The following is a 25,563-nucleotide window of genomic DNA, read 5'->3' as shown; positions in this document are numbered from 1 at the left end:
AAAGGAAGATATATTCGGGGGTTTCCTCCCACTTTTGATCATTATTCCCGAAACCGATTTATCAAACATGCTTTGAAGATTCGGACCCTCAGTGTTTTGATTAGCGATGTTAATTGCTCCGAATCCCCAGTTTATAGACTGACTAGTAAACATTCCACTGGGCCCCTTCACTTCCTGAATAGCACTCACAATTTACCTCTCACCAACTCACCTCTCAACTGTAATTTGCCAAGAGTCAGACACCTTTAGCGGCTAATCTCGGTTGCGCATGGGTGGAACCCCAGTCACCACAAGGTAAGCGACAGAGCCACATCGGGAGGGAAAACTGAACCCAGGTAGTGGTGCCACCTTTACAGTCAGGGATGAGGAGGGGTGGCCAGGACGCCTGCTGATCTGAAGCTGCGAGCAGACCCAGCGGAGAGCTTAGAGCCTGCACTCAGGGGCGCTGGGTGAAGACGGGGGAGAAGGCGCAGACTTTGGTTGCTCGGGCGAGGGGCTGGGCAGAGGGGGGAAACTTTCCCACGGCCCCCGGGGGCCGTGCGAGCGGGGCCTGCGCGGCCGGCGGGTCTACGCGGGGTCAGGCTCGGCGCCGCCCACGCGCGGCTCGTGGGAGAAGCGGAGCGGGCGTGCAGGCGGATGCTGGGCGCCGAATCCCAGGCCACGGGGGCGGACTGCTGGAGCAGCTCCGGCGCCTTCCGCGGGGTTTGACTCCTGTGGCTTCCCGTCTCCGGAGCCGGCCTCGCCGTGGGTGCTGGGAGCCGGGCGGGGCGCGGACGCAGGTAAGAGCCGGCCTGGGCCTGGCGCGGCCGGGGGAGCCCGGGGCTGGACGCACCGCCGCCTCGCGCCGGCCTCGGGTGACAGGCGGAGGCTCAACTTTCGCACCTGATGGCGGGGGCCTGGGCAGCCAGCGGCGCGCCCGGCCGGCGTGGCCCGGGTCTGCAGCCGGGTGGGGCGGCGGCGCCGGGGGCGTGGCGAGGAGCCCGCGGGGTGGGAGCGGGGGCTGCGCGCAGCGGGGGCTCGGCCGCTCTCCCAGCGCCCCGGGGCGCACACCCCCTTCGGCGCCCAGCTCCGAGCCGACCCACTTTCTTTTGTCTGGTGCATTTCAGTCCCGGCGTGCCAGCTGCTTTTGTTGCAGCCCGGGAGTCGGGACCTTGCAGACTTTCTGCCAGACTGAGGTGATGAGCGAGCTCTAAAGTGCGTCTGGACCCTGGGGAGCCCAGGGTCCCCAGGGGTGAAGTTATTATGAGCTTGATAATTAGCAGGAACATGTGACTATTACCTTGTGCTTCTCCAGATAACCCTCAATATTTTTGTAGCATCTAATAGTTTTAAGTGCACCCATAAGAGCGTTTAATAGGTAACTTCAAAGGAGCATGGTGTGGGCGGGTTACTTATTATCCCATTTTATAGACCAGACAGCTGGGGCACCCTGAAGAAAAGTGATTCTATCCAAACGCGGCAGGCTTTGTGGGAGCTGGTATTAGAACTTGCCTGACAGAGCCTTGCCTTGAGTGGCCCAGTGGCTCTCCCTGCCACAAGCAAAATTAAGTGGTGAAAGAGTGCATGCGGGTCAGGTTTTGTGCTGGATCCTTTTCTGTAAACTTGACACAAGCTGGAGTCGTTTTTTAAATATTGGGAACGTCAACCGAGAGAATGGCACCACTGGATTGGCCTGTAGGCAAGGCTGTGGTGTGTTTTCTCCGTTGATGATTGAAGTAGAAGGGCCCAGCCCATGTGGATGGTGCCACCCTGGGCTGGTGGTTCTGGTGCTAGAAGAAAACAAACTGAGCAAGCCAAGAGGAGAAACACAGGGAGCAGCACTCCTGCGTGCACTCTGCTTCGGTTCCTGCCTCCAGGTTCCAGCCTTGAGTTCCTGCCCTGACTTCCCTGGACGATGTATTACTACTACAAGCTGTAAGATAAAATAAACCCTTTCCCCCTCCGAGTTGGTTTTGGTCATGGTGTTTCCTCACAGCCATAGAAACCCTAAACTAAGACAGGCTCTATTTTATTTTTCTCGTTGCTAAATTTTTTTTTCTTTAAAAACAGAATGGGATCCTTTCAGACTCCTGCAATAGTGTTCCTGAAAGTAGTCCTTAACACTCTGAATAGTTTCCATTGTTGAAAGGCACCAAGAGAGCCTTTTTCTTGCCTGCGTTCAATATCTTTTGTGTGTGTAAGCAAGCAGCCCAAAGACACTTGGTGATGATCATGGCAGAGATCCTAATCATTGATAAAAGAGTAGCAAGGACACAGGCTTACCAGACTTATGAAGAATTGAACATTTAGGAGAAACGCCATTGTAAAAAATTAACTTTTACAGTAATTGGATTCATATTATATCGTCGTTTTCTTATCTCCCCACAGCTATCAACAGTTAACCAGTTTCCCTGAGGTTTGCCTTTAAATTGTTTCTTTTATTGCTCAAGTTTGCTTTCATTTATATTTAGGCTTTTAAAATTGCTTTCATCTAAAAGACAAACTTGCTTTTGCTTTCTATGTAGTGTTAGCTAGAACATTTATTTATAAGTGTATCTGAAGTCAGAACTCTTTTTAAATAAGTGAATCCCATATACCAGGCAGGAATTTTTCCAGGCAAGGAATGCGATAATTAGTAATCATTCTAATAGTCCTTTGTGATATTTTATGATACTCCTACATGTGTAATAATACTTTGAAAAGGCATATGTTGCCTTTTCAGCAAGGAGCTTAAGCTAAACATTTTACTTAATTTTTTCAGACTGCACCACACAAATTTTAGAGGGCAGTTTGCCTAATCTTTCCTTTAGCGACCTCCACTCAGGTGTCTGGAGAAAAAAAGGGATAGTTGAAAAATGATGTTTGATCTAGAAAATCATTTGAACTGGGAGCTGGCTTTTTTCTTTATAGTACAACTCTTCAGTTAGAAAATTCTTTTCACCCCTAAACATGCTGTGTGGTTGAAGCATTTAAAGAGACAGCCACCTAAGGAGGGTAGGTGTTTTCTGGAACAGGGCCACTGCTATTCAAAACCATTTTGAATCTTTGAGTCATTTTACAGTCAACATGCAAGTATTGTTGCCTTTACAAGCATTTGCCTTTGTATTTTGATGGAACAAGAAGCTAACTTGGCCTCAGATCTATTTTATTTGCTGAATTTGGAAGAATGATTTTGGGCATGGCAGTCACACTGAGGGCTACCTTCAGTATTCTGCAACTAGTGATGATGAAGGCAATTTAAAAGAATAGTTTGCAAAACAAGCTAGGTTACACTAAAGGGATAAATACTAACTTGTAGCTTAAATTCCAAAACGATATGTACATTTACCTGTTGTCAAATGTTTCAAGAACTAATTTGCATTTCAGTCTATTGGTTACCTCTTTCTAGCACACTGAAATTTTTTTTAACATTAAAATAAACTTTGTTTACACAGATCGCATATCTTGCCAGAACAGTATTAGGTTGACAGTGTGTTTCATATAGAAGCTTGAAATTCACATCAATGAAACTATAATTTCTTATAATGACTTGAGGCCAAAGTTTTGGTTCATTATTGTTTGCAGTCTAAAACAAGGACAAAATGCTTCGTATCATAGGGCCTGGCACAGGAGCTCAATCTTGACAATGCTGTCTTGTATATTTTATATAATAGCTCTTAGCATAGATGTTTGTTTTCTGTTCCCCCCCCCCAGGCTTGAAATAGTCCTAAGTACATTGTGTGTTCCCAGTCCATTTGTGTGGCTATAATAACATACATAAACTAGGTAATTTACAAAGAGTGGGAATTCATTTCTTATACTTGTGATGCATGGGAAGGCCAAGAGCAGGTGCGGTGCGGACAGGCTTGCCATCTCATGAGAGTGCAGGTCCCTCTTCTAAAGGATTCTTGGCTGAAGGTGGAAGAATAGAAAGGGGCCTGAGCTAGTCCCCGCCAGGCTTTTTAACAAGACACAAGTCTGGAAATTTAAAATCTTCTAAAGCAGAAACGTGAGAAGGAAGCGATCGCATGGAACAGATGGTTCTTAAGCTGTAAATTGGGAGGAATTTCCTTATATTAGCTCCTGCCGCATGGTGTGGAGTGCTGGCTAGTACAGGCCAAGAGGCTTCATTCCGTGCCTGTTGTGAGGTTCTCCTTACATGGGACCGCTTCCAATCTGGAAACTAACAGCCCTTGGCTTCTCAGCTCCTGCTCTGTACTGTGTATTGTTTATCTCCTTTGTTCCCATGAGGTTCCTCTGGGAAGCAAGGAGGTAGAGGCCCGGTTTGTGGTGGGTAATGATGTTTGGAGACCAGGTACACAAGAGCCCTGGTGGTTGTAATTTTGTTTTTAAATGTATCAGTTCTTCTCTGTGGAAGTGGGTAGGCAACAAAAGCGTACACAGAGCAGAGAGCAGAGAGCCAGGTCTCCGTGGCCCATTAGAGACAGTGAAAATGGTTTGGCTGCTTTGTGTATTGGACACCTTGTAGACCAAAGAGCTAGGTGGGTGGGTGGAAAGTGATTGTGATTTCTTCAAACTGATTGTATGAGTCCAAGTCTGTGACTGAACGTAAATGTGTACCAGAAGGCAAAGAAATAAGACAAACAAAAAGAGCCTCATAAGTACTGCAGGACACGGGCGGGGGGGGGGGGGGGGAGAATTGTGATATAGCATTAATTTCATAACTTGATCTGGAGTGACTTCTTGGATCTTGTGCTTCGAGTCAGTAGTGCTCAACCTGCCTCAATTTCCACAAAAAAAGTGGAACATTTACCCTTTTAATTGCCTTTGTAAGATAGACTTATGTGTATTGTTTCAAGAAATAAAAACTTAGTTTCAAAATGAATTTTTTGGAAATAAATCAGTCTGATTTATAAGAGCACTACATACTTTTAACCCTTAAAAACTGAGCCCTCCCTCCCTCCTTCCTTCCAACCCTCATAAGAATAGAAGATTGTGCCATTTAATAAGTACTACACACAAGAAAAAGCTAGTTTTTTTTTTTTTCTTCCTGTTTTACCTTTGAGGTTGTAGTTTGAAACAAATGGAAGGCATACCACTTTCTGTCATGGTTAATTGAAAAGAGGAAAACAGAGTGTATTTTCTGATGGATAGTTTAATGGAATTGTAAATAATTTTAATATACCCAGTAGTGTATAATTATCAAAACTTAGAATGGCATGAAACCCAAACCTTGAGAGACATAATGGTGTCTCTCAAAGGGTCAGTCTCTGTAGTTCTTATGAGGCAAGTGAGACCAGCTTCTTTTGGTGGTATTTGCTGACTTTAGTCTGGTGATGCCAATAAATGGTGGTAATAAAATACTTTAAGCAGTCTAAGGACGGGGTGGCTTTGTTTTTGTCCTGCATGTGCTTGCTTTCTGATTCATTCATTAATTATACTGCCCAGCACTAAATTGTCCTATATTAAGTCAGCCCTCAGTTTCAATGAGTTTCATATCTTCAGATTCATCCATTAGGGAGAAACTGTCTTGTTCTTCACTGGTCCAAACTTGTTCTTGTCATCATTCACTAGGCTATATAGTTTCACAACTATTCACATAATATTTCCATTGTTTCAATATTGTAAGTAACTTTTACATTGTTTCAAGATTATACCTAACCTGTAGATTATTTATTATACACAGGAGTATGTGTGTATAATACACAAATGTGATAGCATGTTAGGTGACTGAGTTGAGCATCTTAATGTTTGGTCCCTGCTGCAGTCACTGGAATCAGTTTCCTTCATATCCCAAAAGGTGAAACTATGGGGATTTTGCCATTCAGCCGAATGTATTCATGGGGCTATGCAATACTCTAAAAACTATACTCTTCCTGTCCATATTTTGTGATCAATGAGTACCTTACATCTCAGTTTCTCTTCCCTTTAAAACAATCCTTTTTTTTTTTTTTTTTTTTTTTTTTTTTTTTTGAGAAAAAATTCTAACTCTTTTACCTTGTAGAATTTCCTACATTCTGGATTTGGGTTATGGTATCATTTAGCATATTCCTCCATTCTTCATATAGTACAAAAACTTGTTCTCTCATATGTGCACATGATTAAGTTGGTTTAGATTTATTTACTCTTTTAATTTTTTTCCTTTTTTATTTAAATAATATTTTTTTCATTTACTTTACAACTAGTTTCCCCTCTCTGTTCTTCTCCAGGCCCCTCTCCTTTCCTATCTACACCCCTCCCCATCCACCCCCTCCTCCATCTCCATTCAGAAAGGGACAGGCCTCCCATGGGCTTGCACAGAGCATGGCACATAGAGTTGACGCAGGACCTAGATGGCCAGTTGGGGAACCCTCTCCACTATTGCTAGGCGTCTTAGTTGGAGGCATCCTTGTGGCCTCCTGGGGTTTCCCTTGTACCAGTTTTCTCCCTAACCCTAAATGCCCCCATCAAGATGTATCTTTTGTTACATTCCCCCTCCATCCTGCCTCCAACCCACCTCCTGTACCCAGGCAGCCCAATCCCAATCCATCCCTCCATCCCTCCAAACCCTGCCCCAGTTTACCCAGGTCTTTTCTACTTCCCCTTCCCAGGGAAATCCATGCATCCCTCTTTGGGCCTTCCTTCTTACCTAGTCTCTCTGGGACTATAGATTGTAGGTTGTTATCCTACATTTTATCCCTAATAATCACCTAAATCACCTATGAGTGAACACATACCATGTTTGTCTTTCAGGGTCTGGGTTATCTCAGGATTTTTTTTTTCCCTAGTTCAATCTATTTGCCTGCAAATTTCGTGAGGTCATAGTTCTTTACAGCTGAGTAGTACTCTACTGTGTAAATATACCACATTTTCCTTATCCATTCTTTAGTTGAGGGGTATCTAGGTTGTTTCCAGGTCCTGGCTATTACAAATAGTGCTGCTATGAACTTAGTTGAGCAAGTGACCTTGTGGAATGATTGCACATCCTTTGGGTATATGCCCAAAATTGGTATAGCTGCATCTTAAGGTGAATTTAATTTCCAACTTTCTAAGAAATTATTATGCAGATGTCCAAGAGTACAAAAGAGAGTGCAAACCTGTACTCTTAATTTTTTTAAGGTTGCTTCATGAATGGTACTGAACCCTTCCTTTTGCTCAGCCCGAGGAGGCATATGGTGATTGGTTTTTATGGCCAAACTGTATCCCTCTGTTGCAAATCCAACTGCTGTTATCACAGAACATGACTATATTTGGGTAAATGACCTTTCAAGAGTTGATTGCTTTGAGATTTGTCTTGTAGTTTGGCCCTATTGCAGTCTAGTATCTTTATAGCCAAAAATTGTGTATATAAACAGATAGTATCAATATGCACTTACACAGCCAGTCCATGTGACACCAGATAGACATCAGTTCGGCTCATGGGTAAATTCAAATAATATCTGATGTGTTTGCCTCTCCTTTGCCCCAAAAGAAAACAATAACTCCAGTTGTCTCCAACTCAGGGACACGTATTGTTTGTTGTGTATCAAACTTCTTGTTGTATTGCAAGGTGCTAAAGGCATGAGGTGCTGCTTATACTCCTTTGTTTGGAGTACAGTGATGCACATTAGTGCAGTAGCTGGTTGCTCAGTGATGTGAGCACTGAGAAGCAACATAGGGAACAGATGATCTGCTAGAAGCTAAAGGTTAGTGAGAAGTAGAGTGAACAATAACAGTGCTAGAAGCTTTAAACTCTTTTGGGAGGACAGTAGAATTAATAGATAAACAAGCTCAGGTTCCTTGCCTTACCAGTTAGTGTTTTTTCTACTTTTTCCAGGAAGGCGGTGTCTTAGTTAGGGCTTCTATTGCTGTGAAGAGACACCATGACCACAGCAAATCCTTTTCCTTTCTTCCTTCCTTTTTCTTTCTTTCTTTTTTTTTTTTCTTCCTTCCTTTTTCTTTCTTTCTTTTTTTTTTTTTTAAGGTAAGGTTTCCCTGCAACTTTGGAGCCTGTCCTGGAACTGACTCTGTAGACCAAGCTGGCCTCAAACTCACAGAGATCTACTGCCTCTGCCTCTCGAGTGCTGGGATTAAAGGCATGTGCCACTACCACTTGGCTGACCGCAACAATTCTTATAAAGGAAAACATTTCATTGTGGTGGCTGGCTCACAGTTCAGAGGCTTAGTCTATTATGGTCGTGGTGGGAAGCGAGGCAGCGTGCCGGCAGACATGGTGCTGGTGAAGGAGGAAGTAGCTGAGAATTCTTGCATCTTGACTCACAGGCAACAGGAAGTGATCTGAGGCATTGAGTGGTATTTTAGTCATGGCAGACCTCAAAGCCCACCCCCACAGTGACACTTCCTCCAACAAGGCCACACCTACTTCATCAAGGCCACACCTCCTAATGCCACCACTCCCTATGAGCTTATGGGGGCCAGTTACATTCAGACTACCTAGAAATATCTTCAGAGACCAAAATGACTTTTGTTCTGTGTATCCAAAAAAGTCTTTTTACAGCCATTTCCTTTTTCTGAGAAACGGATGCTAAAGCCAGATCAGTGCATGTCTGTGCTTCCCCCTGAATCTCTTTGACCCATTAAACATAATATATGCATTGAACATGAGTGTGGCAAACTTCAAATGGCTAATATATTTTGGCTAAATCATTTTTCCTATCATTTCTATATATTTAATATGGAGGAAGTATGCTTTAGCCCTTATCTCTTTAAAAAAAAATCACCCGGTGTGTGTGTGTGTGTGTGTGTGAGAGAGAGAGAGAGAGAGAGAGAGAGAGAGAGAGAGAGAGAGAGAGAGAGAGAGAGATGTTGTTTTGGGGGACATTTCATTTCACACTTAGGTCTTCAGTTGGTTGTTTTCCTTTGAGAGTCTTTAAATTGTTTGCCTACTATCTCACACATAACTAGCTTACAATGTGTATTATCCTTGTATGTTATCAGGGTAAACATCTTGGATATCCTTTGTATTCCTTGACAAGGTAATAGTTGTGGAGGAAATGTGTACTGGATGAATAATTATTTGTAGCCTAAAAAATTCTTATTCTGCTCTTTGAGGAACCTCCATACTGATTTTCATATTGGATCTATACCTGTTTGTACTCCCACCAGCAAAGAATAAGTGTTATCCTTTCTCTGAACCATTTGCCTGCATGTATTATATTTGTTTATTGATCCTGTCCATTCTGAGTTGAGTAAGAATTGTTATACCCATAGGTCACTGTATGACCTACCCCTCCTCAGAGCAGATGGTAACTAACACAGAGACCCACAACTGGACACTGTGCAGAGAGGGAGAGACTATGCAGCACTGAGTTCTAAATGAGATGTTTTTACTAAATCCCTCCCTTCAGGGCCCAATGATCTATGAGAAAGTAGAGGTAATAAGGTCATAAGAACCAGAGATGGTGGGTGACGCCAAGGACACGTCATCTTCCGGACACAATATGATTTGTGTAATTTGTGTACAGAGATGAGCTCACAAAGACTGTGATAGCACATGTTCACTCAGACAAAATCCCTGCACTGAGAAGGGGGAAATGCACACAAAGGCCTGCCCTAAACAAGAATCTGGAAGGGGAAATAGTTTTCTCGGGCTCCGTGCCAGCACAAAAATGGACTCCCATAATATTTGTGTGCATTTTGTCTTGCTTTGGGATTTTGTTGTATTTTATTGATGCTTTTATTGTTTGTATCCCCCCTTTTTGAGGGGGGCAACAATATGCAGTTGAGGGGGTAGAGAGGTAAGGAAACTGTGGAAGGAGTTTGAGAGATGGAAAGGAATATGGTCAAACTGTATTGCATAAGAAAGTTTTAATGAAAAATAAAATTCACTTTATCCAGTAAATGACACAGAAATTTTTTTTTGTTTGTTTTCTTTTTTCAAAACAGGGTTTCCCTGTGTAGTCATGGCTGTCTTGGAACTCATTCTGTAGACCAGACTGGCCTGAAACTCAGAGATCCACCTGCTTCTGCTTCCCAAGTGCTGAGGTTAAATTCTGCATAATGTCAGTAACAATATGGAATAAAGCTAGAATGGGTTACTTAGGTTTTATTACAGTATAAGTCCAATATCCAAGAAGTAAAATCTGTTCAGTGTTTTTAGAAGCATGATACCTTGAGCAGAAATACAAATACTCTGGTGATCAATATGTTTTATTCAATGTGTTCATAGAATGAGCTTAAAGATTCTGAGTTTTCAAAGTAACTTCATATAGCATTTTAATTTTGTTTTGCTCTAGATTTTATTGGTTTTCATTATTCCATTGTTTATATTTCATATTCATTCATTTAACAAATGTATCCTTTGCTTTACATTTCTTTGACTACCTTTTAGTCAAAGGCAGTGTATCTTAATCGGAAAAATTTAAATATTGGGAACAAGAAAAACACTGAATTTATTAGAATGACAGTATTTCAACAAAAAACATTTGAAACTGTACAAGAATTGTAAATAGTATAGCATTTCATTATAGTCTTAGTAATGAAATATTTTGTTCATTTACAGAAAAGAAATTTCAGAATCCAAAGGTGCACATTTTTCCCTATGAGACATTCACTGTCTTCCTGTTCCTGTGACTCTAAACTTAATACATGGAAAGATAGATTCTCCTCAATTTTTAAAAAGTTGTAACAGTTAGCTACCATCAATAAGTAGCATTAACTGCATTAAAATGTATTTCTCCCATAGTAATGTTACAGCTTGGATGGGCCATCTCTCACAGGCTCATGTATGAACACTGGGTCCCCAGCTGGAGCTGCTTTTTGTAGAGCTGGTAGACATTTGGAGGCACAAGGTGTAGCAGAATTGCACACAGATACAAGTGTATACACACTAGTTTCAAAGACAAGTTTCAGTACTTTGTTAATTTTGCCTATAATTTGTGCACCCTACTTTCCCCATAAAATGTAGTCTATGAAATATGAAAATATGGTTCATACTCACTTATGATTTCACTCATCTTTGAGATCCACAAGGTGTAGCAGCACTTGAAATGGATAAAACTAATCAAGGTGTGAAACTTGCAAAATGTTTGCATTTCTTCAGTGATATTTGATAATCCCTAAAGGTATGGTCTGGTTTGAAAGACAGGAGGGGTCTTTGGAGACTCAAGTGCCTGAGCTGCAGCGGGGGTGATTCATAAGGGTTGAGGACTGGACTTCAACTCCAGTTGAAGTATATAGTTTAAGACCCTGTTGGACAGAGTAGGAAATTCATGGAAGTTACAAGTGTCACATTCACGTATTTTTTTTTTTTTTCTTCTCCTTGTCTTAGTTTCATTTCTTGTTGCTATGACAGGCGCCCTGGCAGAAGCAACCAGAGGGAGATGGGGTTCATTTTGGTGACCAGTTCCAGAGAGATGCAGTCTGTCATATCAGGGAAACCGTGGCAGCCAGCAGGGAGCGTATGGCAGCCGCAGCAGGGGGCTGGCTGATCACATTAACTCCACAGTCAGAGAGCAAAGGGAGAAGGGGAAAGGGTGTCTTGCTGTAAAGCCTTAAGGCCTGCCCTGTGGCGCTTCCTACTTAAGCTCACCCCTTAAGGTTCCCACTGCCACCTGCTGTGCTCACATGTTCAGCACGGGAGCCTATCAGGGACCCTCATTCAGGTCATTCGTGAATACCTAGGAACTGAGGGATTCCAGGGAGATAGCTGGGGAGTAGGAGAAGTAGCTCTCAGGGAATACGGTGGGTTGGGTTTGGTTTGGTTTCTCCTCAACAGACATTGGGGTACTTTCTAAGAAAATACTTGACTGTGGAATACCAAAGGAACGGAAGAGTCGATTTCATCAGTCTCAAACCCAGAAGTGTCTAACCTCAATTACTGGAGAAGATTGAGGTCTCTGTAATGCAGGGTTTAGGCAGTTTTAGAGTTCACAAATGAGAGGCTTTAGTCGCTGCAGCTCCTGTGCTTAGAACTGTAAAGCTGGTGGTTTGGAAATGATCTCCTGTTGGTGCAGATGAAGTATTTGATATCCTTGACATAGGGGAAGCCAATGCGAAGGGAGATTAGATAACAAACCAGCTCAAACTAAATAACACATGTGCTAAACCCTTTACTGAACTAAGTAGGAGCCGTAAATTCCAAAAGAAGCTAGACATAACTGAGAAGAGCCGTAAATTCCAAAAGAAGCTAGACATAACTGAGAAGAGCCGTAAATTCCAAAAGAAGCTAGACATAACTGAGAAGGTACCTTCAGTTCTATTTGCTTAGAGTGGCTTTTGTGGTTCTAAAGACAATTTATGATTGTAACTTTGGAAACTGATTCATGTACATCTTTGTAATATGCCACAGATCATCAGTTTTGGCTTTGTTAATTCATGGCTGTGGGTTACTTAGGTTGGGGTGCTTTGTGTTCTTTGGCAATCAAAGCAGACACCAGGGTTCAAGAGCAGTAGGGTGGGCTGACATACTGCTAATTTTACAGAACGACCATATCTGTAAGCCCATACCCCAAAGAGTTATTATGCATGATGCTCTGTCCAGCGAACAGCCACTGGTTCAGAAGCCCGTTTTTTTTTTTTTTTTTTTTTTTTTTTCAAAGCAGTTGTGAACTACCACCTAAGTTCATGCCTCCCATATAGTGAGGTGTCTCTAGCATTAAAAGAATGATTCTCCTTTATATCTACAGAGGACATGTTTCTTCTCAATTCATAGAGACCTCCCAGTAATACAGCCCTTAGGTAATGAAATAGCCTACAGAGTAATTGCTTACAAGTATATCATAGAGCTCATAAGCAAAAATAAATATATTGAGCTGCTTACAAACACAAATTGATCAGGTATGGTTTTGTGCATTTGGAGTCCTGTCTACAGTGGACACTAAGGCCGGAGGCTTGCTTGAGTTCAGAAGTTCAAGACTAGCATGGACATCACAACAGAACGAAGAAAACCCTCAAAATCCCAAAACAACAACAAAAATAGGAATGGCGTGCCCTGCAGCGTTCTGAACTGAACAAGCCACTTAACCACTTTTGTTTTCTGAGTTGCTGTGATGCCCTCTCGTACATTCATGCCAGTTTTCCCTCACTTGACCTCTGTCTCATTCTTAAAGAACTATATTGATAGTAACGAAATCCCAAGTTTCTTCATATGGAATTACACCTGTGCCAATGTTGATGTTTTGCCATATAGAGTAATAATAGTTAAAGATAAAGAATTCCACTTCTCCATGGGGGTTGTAATTGCAGTGCACAGTGTTACAGAAAATTACAGCTTAAGCTGTTACTAGGGTTTTTTTCACAGGGGCTTATTTGTCCTCCTTAAACCTTTCAAAGGATATAATCAGGCAATGAAATTTGGAGAGGTAAGATTTGGAGGCACTCTGCTTTGTGTTAAGTATCCGTTCTCATGTGTTGCTAACACCCGTTTAAGAAACCAGGAAATGTTAAGGTGTGGTCGGCCCTTCTCACCACAAAGGCAGTAGTGGGTAAATAGAGTCACAGGCTGGGAATCCTCGTGTTCTTCACTCGCACAGGCGTGCAGTTAGAAATAAATGATATACTGAAACCATTAATATTGCTGATCTTATTTTATCTTTATTCCCAAAGTTTTGGTGTGAAAAAAGAAGGAAGAACATTCAATGCCCCTATGCATTATAGTGAAAGCTGCTCAGAGTCTTGAAGGAAAGCCCCGTGTTTCAGTGGAGAGTTACCGTGTAGCCTCCCTTGTGGAACGTGTTGACTGACATGACTGGTAGGCTGCATGTGTTCAGATCTGAACATTTTCATACTTGTTACATGTGGCAACATTTGATCTTCAAGTTAAAACAATAATTTTGGGAAACCCGGATTCATCACTGTGACCTGATGGCCTTTACTGTTATCCTGTAATTAGAGAGTATTCTTTTACTGAGGTCGGTGGTAATTTCCATGAATGTGGTCTCTCAGTATTGTACCACTGACATGATCAGTATTTGAGAGCTGCTTCCCAGATGTGTAGGGCATTCAAGAAGTGCCAAGCATTATAGCAGCATCAGGACAGGTCGTGAAGTAAGCAGGTACCAATGTATGTATGTATGAGTATGGGTACTCTGTATTAAGAAAGCCATAAGGCCATGTGGACTGCTACCCAAAATGTTTAGACAAGTTATTTATGTAGTTCCCTGACTCACGTAAGCCAATAATGGTGTCTCAGGTCCTGAGTTGGAGGTGGATTTGAGTTTGTGTCTAACACGTAAGTTGTTCAAGTCTGTTCAAAGGCTACCCACTTTGTTAATAAGTTGGTTTTCAATGTTTCAGTCTTCCTTTGAACATAAGTTACTGGCCAAAAGCCATTTCACTCTTATAAATAGTTTGCTAGTAGATAGCCATCTGTTGCTTCCCCTTTCAAGTTCAGATAAGCATAAACACAGCTGTGCATCTCTCTGCTGTGCTTCCGTATCCATAGCTGAAGGGCTTCAGTTTAGTTCTCCCCACTGATCGGTCAAACACAATTAATACTTAACATTGGAAAAAGAAGTGTAAGGAGCCATGTGGGATGGCAATACAGAGTAGTGAATCTCTCAACCCTCATCAGAGAAGCTTGTAAAGATGAAGACCAAAAATGAATTATATTGAGAAGAGTTAGAGACCATGGAATGCTCAGCCATAAATGGGAAATTTATATCATACTCTTACTTACAAGAAATCATCACAGAAGAGGTAGGAGAATGATTGTAAGAGCCTGATGATAGGTGGATGACAACAAGGAAATAGTGGTTTCCAGACCTAACAGAGATATTGCACCTAGGAATCCACAGCAGTTGAGATAGCAAGCCCAAACCAGACAACATTCCACCCTGAAGAACTGAGGTGGACATGAAGTTCTCCCCTCCTCAAGGAGCTATGGGCAACTGGTAGCTACTGGAAGGGAGAGGGTCAGTTTCCTTTAAGGGGTAGTCCCTGATAGGTCAACCAGGCTCCAATGGAAGGCCACACATATGAAAGTATATGGGCAGCAGAAATTGGAAATAAAAAATAAAGAATAGGAAGAGGAACATAGTTCTGGGAGGGTTAGGGGAGAGGGGAAAATACCAAAATGGATTGTATGAAATTCTCAAAGAATTAGTGAAAAGATAAAAAAAATATAGGCTTTTACCATTTTAACACTTTCAGGTCAGTGTTTTTATGTTCTTTATTAAACAGATCATCTTGATTCCATGAAAAGATAAAGGTGTGAGGAGCTCACGCCTGTATATTGATTGCTTGTCTGATTTCAAGCAATAGACATTTGCTGTGGATTTTTAGGGTCAGATATTACATTTGATTATATGACCATAGAATGAGTAGAATATGCTTTTTATTAACTCAAAATGGTAAGAAAAACAGAAATAAGAATGATAGCACTCGGTTACTTCTTTGGAGATGTATACAGAAGACAAGTGGAAGAGGAAATGAATGTCCCAAGAGTCCATCCTATAATTAAAACTGATCTCATCCTCAAAGGATAATAACTGTTGGTTCACAGATGCCACAAGGAAAGAAACTGATATAACAGGAAGAGATTGGAAGATAGAAAAGCACAGTTTCTAGGGAACTGTGCAGATACTTGTATTTAAAAAGTGTACAGCCAAAGTTATGAGGAGGACAGTAAGAGGGAATTACACAAATGTGTCAGGACAGTCAATTGGTAAAAAAAAAATAATGGCTATAAGTTTGACTATATAGTTTTTGCAGTAATTTCTTTTTAGAATAAAGGTAATTTCAAATTGAAGCTTGAATTGCAAATTATAGATTCAGAGAAAGGGGAGGTTGACAAGAAGTCCTAGCCAAGGAACTGTTGGCAAATGATAGCTGTCAGGAGAGTTCTGTCCAGCCTTTTCACATTGTGACATGATCATCTTCAAAGTCCATACCCTAGAATTGTGTAACCTGTTTATATTAAAAAAAATTCTCAAATGTTTAAGTTTATGATTTTGTGTTGTCCATCATTTATAACCATATGTGGCTACATATGGCCTACAAGTCACAGAATGGATACACATAAACCATTTTAGATTTCACCAGTTACATGCATAGATAGATTCCACGTGACCAATCACAAAGCAGATGCTGTAAAGCTCTGTTGAAAGGATTCCTTGTGCCTCCAAAAGAATCTTTTACAGTTGGGTTTTCTTTGCTTTGCTTTTATTTATTGATTAATTAATTAATTAGTTAATTAATTAATTAATTTACATAGTAGGGGGAGTCTGACATATTCTGAAGAACAGTGTCTTAGTTACTGTTCTATTGCTGTGACCATGACCAAGACAACTTATAAAAGTCCTTAAATGGGGTCTGGCTTACTGTTTCAAGGGATGAATCCATGATGATCATAGCAAGGAGCATAGTGGCCTCAGGCATGCATGGAGTAGTAGGTGAGAGCTCAAATGTCACCCACAAGCAGGAGGCAGAGAAAGGGACAAAGAGACTGGGCCCAGCATGCACTCTTGAAACCTCCAAGCCCAGCCCCATCGGCACACCTCCTCCAACAAGGCCACACCTCCTAATCCCCCCTAAGCAGTCCACCAACCCAACCCGGAACCACATATTCAAAGCTGTGGGCCTACAGGGGCCATTCTCTTTCAAGACACCACTGCCAGTGTCTTCAAACTGTAACAGAGTACATACGGAGCTTATTAAATATGCAAGTTTATACGTCTTCCCTAGTAGACATATAATTAGAATCTCTTGGATTGTGACCCAGTGACGTAAGTTCAGTACACTCTCCTTATATCATATCTGTGAGGAGATATGATGGGATATCAATGATGAGAAAAAGCCGACTCTTCGAAACCCTGGGTGTCCAGTGCTGTCCAGTAGGACTGTGCTACAGTCATGTCGGTAAGCCACATTCAAGTATCAAAGACAGAGATGGCTCAGTTTAGACGAAATGCTTGCCATGCAAGAGTGAGGACTTGAGTTTGGCTCCTCATCACCCATACAAGAGGCCTGGCATGGTAATACGTGCTTTTAATCCCAGCCTTTGGGGGGGGGGGTGACGGGAGGATCCTGACTTTCTAGCTAGTTAGTCTAGTCTAATCAGGAAGCTCCAAGTTCAGTGAGTGACCCAGTCTCAAAAAATAAGGCAGGGGGCAGGTGTGATGGGCTGTTAAGTAAAAGGGACCTCTCTAAGCCTGACGACCTGAGGCAAATTCCTTAGTGCCACATGATGGAGGTCCTTTGACCTTCACATGTACTTTGGCACATACATGGCCAGACACATATGCACATGACAAATACTGCCTAAGGAATTAGGCAAAGAGCAATGGAAGACACCTTATACTGACCTCTGGTCTCTACATACTCACATACATATGAATGTGTAACATACATACACCACACAGCACACATACAATCATGCATACCAGATAAAACAATGAAAAAGAAACAGGTTAAATTATCATTATAATATACTTTACAAATATATTAAATTTTGATTATGTAATTAATATAAAAATTGATCTATTTCTCATTCTTCTAAGAAATCTTCAAAATGTACTACATACTGTTATGCAGTCTGGATTAGCTTCATTTCAAGCATTAAGCAACATCATCTGACTAGGAATTATCTATAGATTTGCACATATTTATTCTGAATGAGCTGCCAATACCAAGGCCCCAGAGCAGAGTCTTCAAAAGATGTTCATTTGACATCAGGACATTGAAAATTCTGGTCTTGATATTTGGAACAAGACCAAAACTAGATCTACAGGTTTAAAAACCACTGATAGAGAAGAGTTGTCACAATCTAGTCTTCAGTAGTTGTCAGCAAAGACTTTCTAAAAATCTCTATGGGCCTTATTTATCTGTCAGTGCACCATAAAGGGACCTAGACAAATATCTGAGAGGGACCTGAGCATCTGGGGTTTGAGGCAATACGCACATGTGGATATCTTCCTAGTTGAGTGTGGTACAAGGCTTCCCTGAAGGCTCGGTTACTAGCCGAGGATCCCTGGGTAAAAAGGAGTGAGAATAAGGGAGGTTAAGATGCTGAGGGGAGTTAGACAACTCAAACAACACAGGATGTAGAGGGGGAGCTTTTGCAGGTAATGCTCACTGTTACTGATGTTGCATCTTAAACCCCGTGGTTTCTGAAGATGAGTCAGTCAATGAAGGCAGAACTGTGGTTTAGCTGCCAGAAGATCAGAGCTGGATTGACTGGAAGAGGGGCCTGCGGAGCCTGCCAGCCAGGAGTGGGTTTTGTTGTTGTTCTTGTCTATGTCTTTGAAAGCAGGTCTCTTTATGTAGCCCAGGCTGTCTGAGAAGCCCAGGTAGGCTTAGTCCTCACTGTGTTACTGTGTTGCTTAGACTGTCCTCAAATGTCCCATCTGCCTCAAACCCTAATAGCAGGATTACAAGAATTTTCCATCATGCATGCATAATTATTAAAGCCTTTCTACTTGTGCATTGTCAGTCTATACATTCTTTCTCCTGTGGCTCTGACTTACAGCTGATGAGGCTTAGCTAATGGTACATATACATACATATCCACTTTTGTTTACCCGGTCCTGGCTCTTTGTTCATTGTAGAATGTTAGAATGCCCAGGAGTAGGGCCTAGGTACACCTTTACTTAATGTCCCTAATGCCCTTTTGATGTGCCAAGGATGAGATCTACTAATCCATTTATAGCACAGTGGTCACCTCTAAGTGGGAAAGTAAAACAATTCATCTTCATGTTCTCGGAGACCGGCATGTGTTAAGCTTTCAGTAAGTAGTGTATGAATAGATCTAAAAGCATAAAGAGAGTCACAATTAAGGGACCTATTCTGATCCTCTCCATCAAGGGATATAGTAAACCACTCTACTGGCTGTCATTTAAAGAAGAAACTGCAGTCGGATAAAGATTTTATTTTGTATTCTTTTTTAAATTTAAATTAGATTCTCTGATACAATACATCCAACCACAGTCTCACCACACACGCACGCACACATGCACGCACACACACACGCACCCACGCACGCACGCACACACACTCCTCCCAGCTCTCCCCCTCTACTTCTCTCCCAGAGTCACCCCCTAATCCATTTCCTCTTCAGAAAAGAGCAGGCCTCCAAGTGATGACAGCCAAACAGGACAAAACAACATGCAATAAGACAAGGCAACAACCCTCCCTTTAGGACAAGGCAACCCAATAGGAAGAAAAGAGTCCTAAGAGCAGACAAGAGTCAAAGATACACCTACTCTCTCAGTTAGCAGTCCCACACAACCACCAAGCTAACAGCCATTACGTATATGCAGAGTGCCTGGTGCGGACCCCTGCAGGCCCAGTGCAGGTCATCTCAGTCTCTGTGAGCTCATAGGAGCCCTGCTTAGTTGATTCAGTGGGCCGTGTTCTTGTGTTCGGCATCACTTGAAAATACTTAAGTTTCACTAAAAAGTGAAGCACATATACTTAAATTTTAATCCTGTGCCTATATTTTCAATACCCGATTTCAAAACACTTTATTGAAAAAATTATGCAATGTGTTTTGATCATATTTTCCCATCCCAGCTTCTCCCAGTTCTGTCCCCACTCCCCTATCCATCTACCTTTGTATTCTTTTTTGTCTTTTTTTTTTTCAAAAACAAAAATAAATAACAAATTCCACAAAACGACCCCACAGAAATGAAAATCAAGATGAACAGTGAACATTTATAATTCTTTGCCAGGTTCTTTTTTTTTTTTTTTTTTTTTTTTTTGGAAAAAAAAAAACCATTTATTTATCTACTTATTTCACGTGTCTAAAGGGAAGATATGCCTGCCATAGTGCTTTTGTGAAGGTCAGAAAACAACTCCTTCTGCCCTGTGGTTCTCCTGCATCAAATAGGTCTGCAGGGCTGGCAGCAGTCATCTCTACCCACTGGGCAATCCACTCGTGACTCTTAAAAGCACTTAGGTTTTCTCTAGAGTGGTGGCTTTAAAAAAGTCGTTTTGAATGTAGGATCACCTGGTACTCTGTTTCAGGTGGTCTGGCTTGATCTAACCACATTAGTCTGGAAGGAATCCACATCTTTTCATTTTCTGTTGAAACAAAAATAGAAATCCTTTTCCCCAGTAACTTGTCCTTGAACTTAAATTTTGGAGTCAAAGCATTTTTTTTTAATTTAATTTATTATTTTACATGTCAATCCCAGTTCCCTCTCCTTCCCTCCCTCCCTCCTTCCCTCCCTCCCTCCTTCCCTCCCTTTTACCCTCTCTGCCCTCTCACATGCACTCTAACAACCCTCCCCTCCCATCCCCCCACCCCAATTCCATATGTAGGGGAATGCCATCCAGGTGGGGTCATGTAGATCTGTCAGGTCATTTGAAGTAGGGACTAGGGCTTCTCTCCTGTCTCTAGATTAAGGCAGTTATCCCTCCATGGGGGATGTGTTCACAAAAGTCCTTTTGTGCACCAGGGATACATCCTGGCTCCACTGTCTGAGGTCCCCTAGACTGCTCAGTCCTTCTGGCTGAGACCCATATTCAGGGGGGCCTGAGTCAGTCCCATGCTGGCTTCCCAGCTATCAGTCTGGTGGCCTGTTAGCTCCTCCTTGTTCAGGTCAGCTGTCTCTATGTGTTTCTGCAGCCTGGTCTTGTCCTCTCCATGTGCATCTGGGTTCTACTTCGACTCAGTGTTTATGTATGGGTGTTTGCTCCTGTTTCCAACAGGCATTAGTTGAGGGCTCCATGGATAAGTTAGTTGTTGATCTCACTATCCCGGAAGGGCATTTATAGTAGCCTTTCCACGGAAGCTCAAATTGTTAGTTGGGAGCAGTCTTGTAGTTCTCTAGACGTTTCTTTGTGTTCAATTTTATCTTCAAACAAATATTGGCTCCCTCTTTTATGTTCTCTCTCTCCCTCCCTCCCTCTCCCTCCCTCCCTCCCTCCCTCCCTCCCTCCCTCCCTCCCTCCCTCTCTCTCTCTCTCTCTCTCTCTCTCTCTAGTCTTCTGTTCCTAACCGGGCTCAATCTTCATGGTCACACGTGTTTTCCTTTCCTCCCCCTCATTTTCTCCTACTTCTTTCTCCATTCGCTGTCCTCCCCCACTTCACCTGAGCTCTGGGGGACTTGTCCCTTCCCGGTTCTGTGAGAGACTTTATATGAATCTCCTAGAATACACCTTGTATCCTAGTTCCTCTGGTGATGTGAATTATAGACTGGTGATCCTTTGATCTAGGTCTAAAATCCATATATGAGCGAATATATACTGTGTTCCTCTTTTTGTGACTGGGTTACCTCATTCAGGAGGGTTTCTTCAAGTGCCATCCACTTGCCTGCGAATTTCAAGATACCATTTTTTTTTTCTGCAGAGTAGTATTCCATTGCGTAGATGTGCCACATCTTCATTAACCATTCTTCAATTGAGGGGCATCTAGGTTGCTTCCAGGTTCTTGCTTTTAGAATCCCCCATGACAGCGCCCCTTATCAGCAGGAAGTAGTTTGGAAAGAACGACACCCAAATTCCCAAATATTGTCTATAAATGTTTGTTTTCATATAAATGGACTTGGCTATATAAAATAAATAAAAAAATCTTAACAATTAAATCAGAGGTTTTAAACTTAAAAGAAAAAGGAAAACAATGTTCATGACAAGATCACCACTGCCAAATGAAGAAAAGTGTAAATCCTTCTATTGTCTGATGATGAATATTTAAAGAGGAATATTTAGGGTTACTGCTAATATTATTGGACAGTGTGATGTATGTGTATATAGTTAATTTTTTAATAAATTTTATTTAAGGTTAAAAAAAAAGTCAACAGTGAGAGACAAATCATTCTAGAAAGAAAATAAACTGGTAACCACTACAACATTCATTATAATAAAAGTAAAATGGATCTTTCTATGTGAGATATTTTATAAAGTTCTCCTTGCTTAAGGCATGCCACCTGGCAGATAGGTACCTGTTTCATCTCACTGAACTGCTGCTGAAGTCATCCCAAAAGCTGCAGCAGGGTTTTCCACAGAGGTGTGCCCATCGATGTCCACTTCTGGGGTCCCAGAGAAGGCAGCTCCAGACTCCAGGGTGTATTGTACTCTGTCTGGTTATCAGTTTGGGACCTTACACAATGCTCATAATAGGCAATGAGAGGAAATCATGTTCTGTCTACACTGAAGGAATAGGCATGTCCATTCAAGTGGTCTGAGACAGGAATTTATCTATGGAAGATTTAAGGAATTCTGGCCCAGAGCCAGGACCAGTTTTTTTTTTTTTTTTTTTTAAGTGTTTTGGATGTCAGCCAAAACGCCTTTATCAGTGCTGGGGCGGAGAAGTGTTGAAAGTTTCTTCATAGGTTTGTCAAATGCTATAGCCAGCTGTGTCAAAGATAGTGCACTCAGACACGGATTTGGGGTCAGTACATGGGGTACAGGATCTGAGGTCTCTAGCACCACAGTCAAAGATGGTTTTTCCTTCTCTGCTTGTAACTGTGGCTGTATTGATTTGGGAATATCTGATACAGCTTGTCCTTCTAAAAATTATCACTGTTCCCACAGATGAAAAGAAGCGAAGAGTCAACATCCAGACAAACCAGCGAAGAAGAAATAGGTACGCTTTGTTGTTGGAAATGTAGAAAATGTATTGCAAGTTCCAGCTGCTTCATGAATTGCCTCGAGGATCAAGTGATTGAGGTGAGTAGCTCTGGCTTCAAGAGTTTTCGAGTATAGAAATAGTAGAGACACACCAGTGCCGTGTATGACAGATACGTTTTAAAATCTCATGCATTTCAGTGGATGAGAACCTAAAACTTTTCATGCCAACATTTTATAGGATATCGTTTGTATATAATAAAACTGCTTACCGCTTGATAACTTAATTAGCTCTAATATGAATCCATTCAAGTTACACACGTCCATGACCCCAGAAGTCTGTTTTGCCCCTTTTAGACAAGATGCTGTCCTACTCCACGGCACCTGCTGTGGTGCTTGAGTCCACAAGCTGGTATCGACTATTCTTGCCGTCCTTTCAAATGAAATAAAATCACATACGTTCTTTTTGCCTTGTTTTTTGCCCAGATTTTACACTTTCACTAAAGTGCCATGTGCAGCAGTTTGTTGAATTCAATGTCACTTGCAAGTATGACAGTTACCATTTATGAGTGTGACAGTTGCTATGTATGAGTGTGACAGTTACCATTGTTTTCTAGCGAGAGGGCCTTTATACTACTCCACTTTTAGACTATATGTTTTTATTGTTTTATGCTATGGAAATTTGTGTAGAGCCCTTTCTCTTATTTTTTTTTTTTAGATGTATACGTGGACATGAGTATCTTAGTCATAGGGTAGATATACTTTTAAGTTTTTAAGAAATTGCTACTAGTTTCCAAAGTGAGCATCCCCCTTCAACAGCACTGCAAGAGAACACCAGCTGCTCTGGTACTCTTCATCTTTATGGTCTGTCCATTCAGGCAGATGAGCTGCAGTATTTCATTAGAATTTGCCTTGGGTTTTCCTGGCAGTGGATGATGGGAAGTACTTCTTTCTTTCTTTCTTTTCATGAGCTTATTGATTCAAAGACATTTTATAGTTACATTGTTTATGTTTATATTATTTGCACTTAAGTTATTTATTCATTAGAGTAACCCTTTGAAGAAGATAATCTGTTGCCTTAAGTATAAGACAGAGACATTGAGAAAAAAGTAATTTAGCTCAAGTTCTCAGTGTGTCTAGACAGTGAGTCTGGACAGTTCTGGGATCCTTTGGAACATAAGATGTGGAAGGGAGGGACGCAGAATGAAAAACAGGTTCTAATGCATGAGGAATGTCAAGGTTTAAGGCGGGCCCATGTACCCTGATGCAAGAGTTCTGTAATAGGGATAGGAGCAGGCTAGTACCAGCACTGCTGGTGTCCCAACTGCTGAAGAAGGGTCCCTAAGGAAACCTGAAAGCATACAGACATGCATGTGCACATGTGTTTTCTACTATTTTCAAAAATGTAGTTTGTGAACTATAAAGTCTGCCCATCTAAAAATATAACCCCATAGTTTTTTTTTTTTTTTTTTTTTTTTTTTTTGTTTGTTTTGTTATTCAACTGCCAGCACAAACAGTTTTGAACTTTATGACATCTGGAAATGTCTCATGTCCTTTTGTCTTCTGCCCCTACCCCCAGCCGCTTCCAGCCTGACTTTTGTCCCCATGGATTATCTGTGTAATGTGTATGTATATTCTTTATAAAAAATATGTAAGCTATTGAAACTTACAGAATAAAATATGTTTGTATAAAAATTGGGCTATGCTAATTTTTCATATACTAAAATAAATGGTTATGCTGCTTGGTACTAGAGAAACAAAACATTCAGAATAAATAAATATTAGAACATTTTAAGAGTGTACTAGTAGTTGAAAGACACCACCCAGGTCTTTCAGGCCAGGAAAAATATGAAGAAATCATGGAAAAGGTAAAGGAATCATATGACCCAACAATGGTTTGGATTAATATCCATTGGTTGTATTCATGGCAGCCACTGCATTAGCACAGGCTAGTGATGGAAAGGAGTCAAAACCCATTTGTTTACTAGAGTTCTGCAGTGAGTACTGGAGTAGTCCTTAGCTCCCTTTCCTGAACTTTACAATCTGACACCTGCCCCTACCACTCTCCCAATGGCAGCAAACACTAATCAACACTGGTGTTTTGTTTGTTTGTTTTGTTTTGTTTTTGAAAAAACAAAGTGCAGCTACAGCTCCTGCTGACGACCTTATATAAAGGCATAACAGTGTTTATGTTGCCTCTGCACACATATAGGAGGCAATCCTCTAGAGTCGTGTAATGTACAAATGCACACAGAAGGCAGCATCATGTCTTCTAGACTACCCCACCACATTCACCACTAACGGGCAGTCCCTTTCTTCAGGGTGCCGGTTGTTTGTCCCTAGATTTCCACTGCTGGTACATCCTAACTTCCATCGCTGCCCTTATATTTGTGATCTTGTCTTTTCACATTGAACCTCTACACATCCTGGGCCCTGTTCTCCCTTCCTCCACACCGACAGCACTCACATCTATGCTCACAGAGTTGCAAAATTGAACAACATTTTAGCTTCTTGTCAAGGTCACATAGTAAACAGCAATGCAAGGATTTCTGCCCAGTCGGTTTGGCTGAGTTATAAGCATCTTGAGTTCATATGTTGATGCTGCAGTGGTGCCACATCTGGAGGTGAGGCTTTGAGGGTAAGGGAAAATAAGTCATGGGGAAGAGTCACTAATTCAGCAGGGCTGTGTCTTTACAAAGCAAGAGAGGGCATGGGAGGGTAAAAGGAAAAGGTAGCTAGCTGTCTGCAGGATAGGAAGAACCCTCACTGTAACGAGTATGGTTTTTCTCCGCCTGCTGCGGCTGGTTTTGTCCCACCGCTGCGCCAGCCCCAAATAATGCACAGAGGCTCTGTATTTGATACAATGCTGTTGGCCCGGTTACTTGTTTATTATCGGCTAGCTCTGTCTTAAGTATTAACCCATTTCTGCTGTATTTCTCTTACCGGGGAGGTAGCCGGCATACTACTTTCTCCCGACTCTCCATCTTGGCTCTCCTCTCTACTTCCTCTTTCCTCCTTGTCTCCTAGTCCCTCCTATCTTGCTTTCCTATTGGCCACCAGTGCTTTATTCATTAACCAGTGTGAGAAGCATATATACATAATGGCGTCTCCCATCACCCTCACCAAAGGCCAGGCAACCAGGTGTCCTGACTTTGGACAGTTAGCTTCTAAAATGATAGAAAAGTTGTTCTGCTGTTTTGTTTCTTCAGTTTATGGATT

At 41.8% G+C, this 25,563-nt stretch overlaps 1 protein-coding gene across 2 annotated transcripts in view; it reads left to right on the top strand.

The window, feature by feature from the left end:
- The first annotated feature begins 674 nt into the window (after positions 1 to 674).
- The window catches only part of Rnf180 (ring finger protein 180), a 143,409-nt gene continuing 118,520 nt past the window's right edge, over positions 675 to 25,563 (top strand). For both annotated transcript variants that reach the window (XM_051182892.1, XM_051182891.1), the window contains exons 1-2: positions 675 to 779; positions 22,312 to 22,446. In XM_051182892.1, the coding sequence (XP_051038849.1) occupies positions 22,312 to 22,446 (135 nt within the window). In that variant the 5' untranslated portion in view covers positions 675 to 779. The remainder of the gene's footprint in view (positions 780 to 22,311; positions 22,447 to 25,563) is intronic.

The sequence above is a fragment of the Phodopus roborovskii genome, unplaced genomic scaffold (assembly GCF_943737965.1).
Source record: "Phodopus roborovskii unplaced genomic scaffold, PHOROB, whole genome shotgun sequence".
NCBI lineage: Eukaryota > Metazoa > Chordata > Mammalia > Rodentia > Cricetidae > Phodopus > Phodopus roborovskii.
Note: the sequence above shows the minus strand (reverse complement) of the source record. Positions and strands in the feature narration are given on the sequence as shown.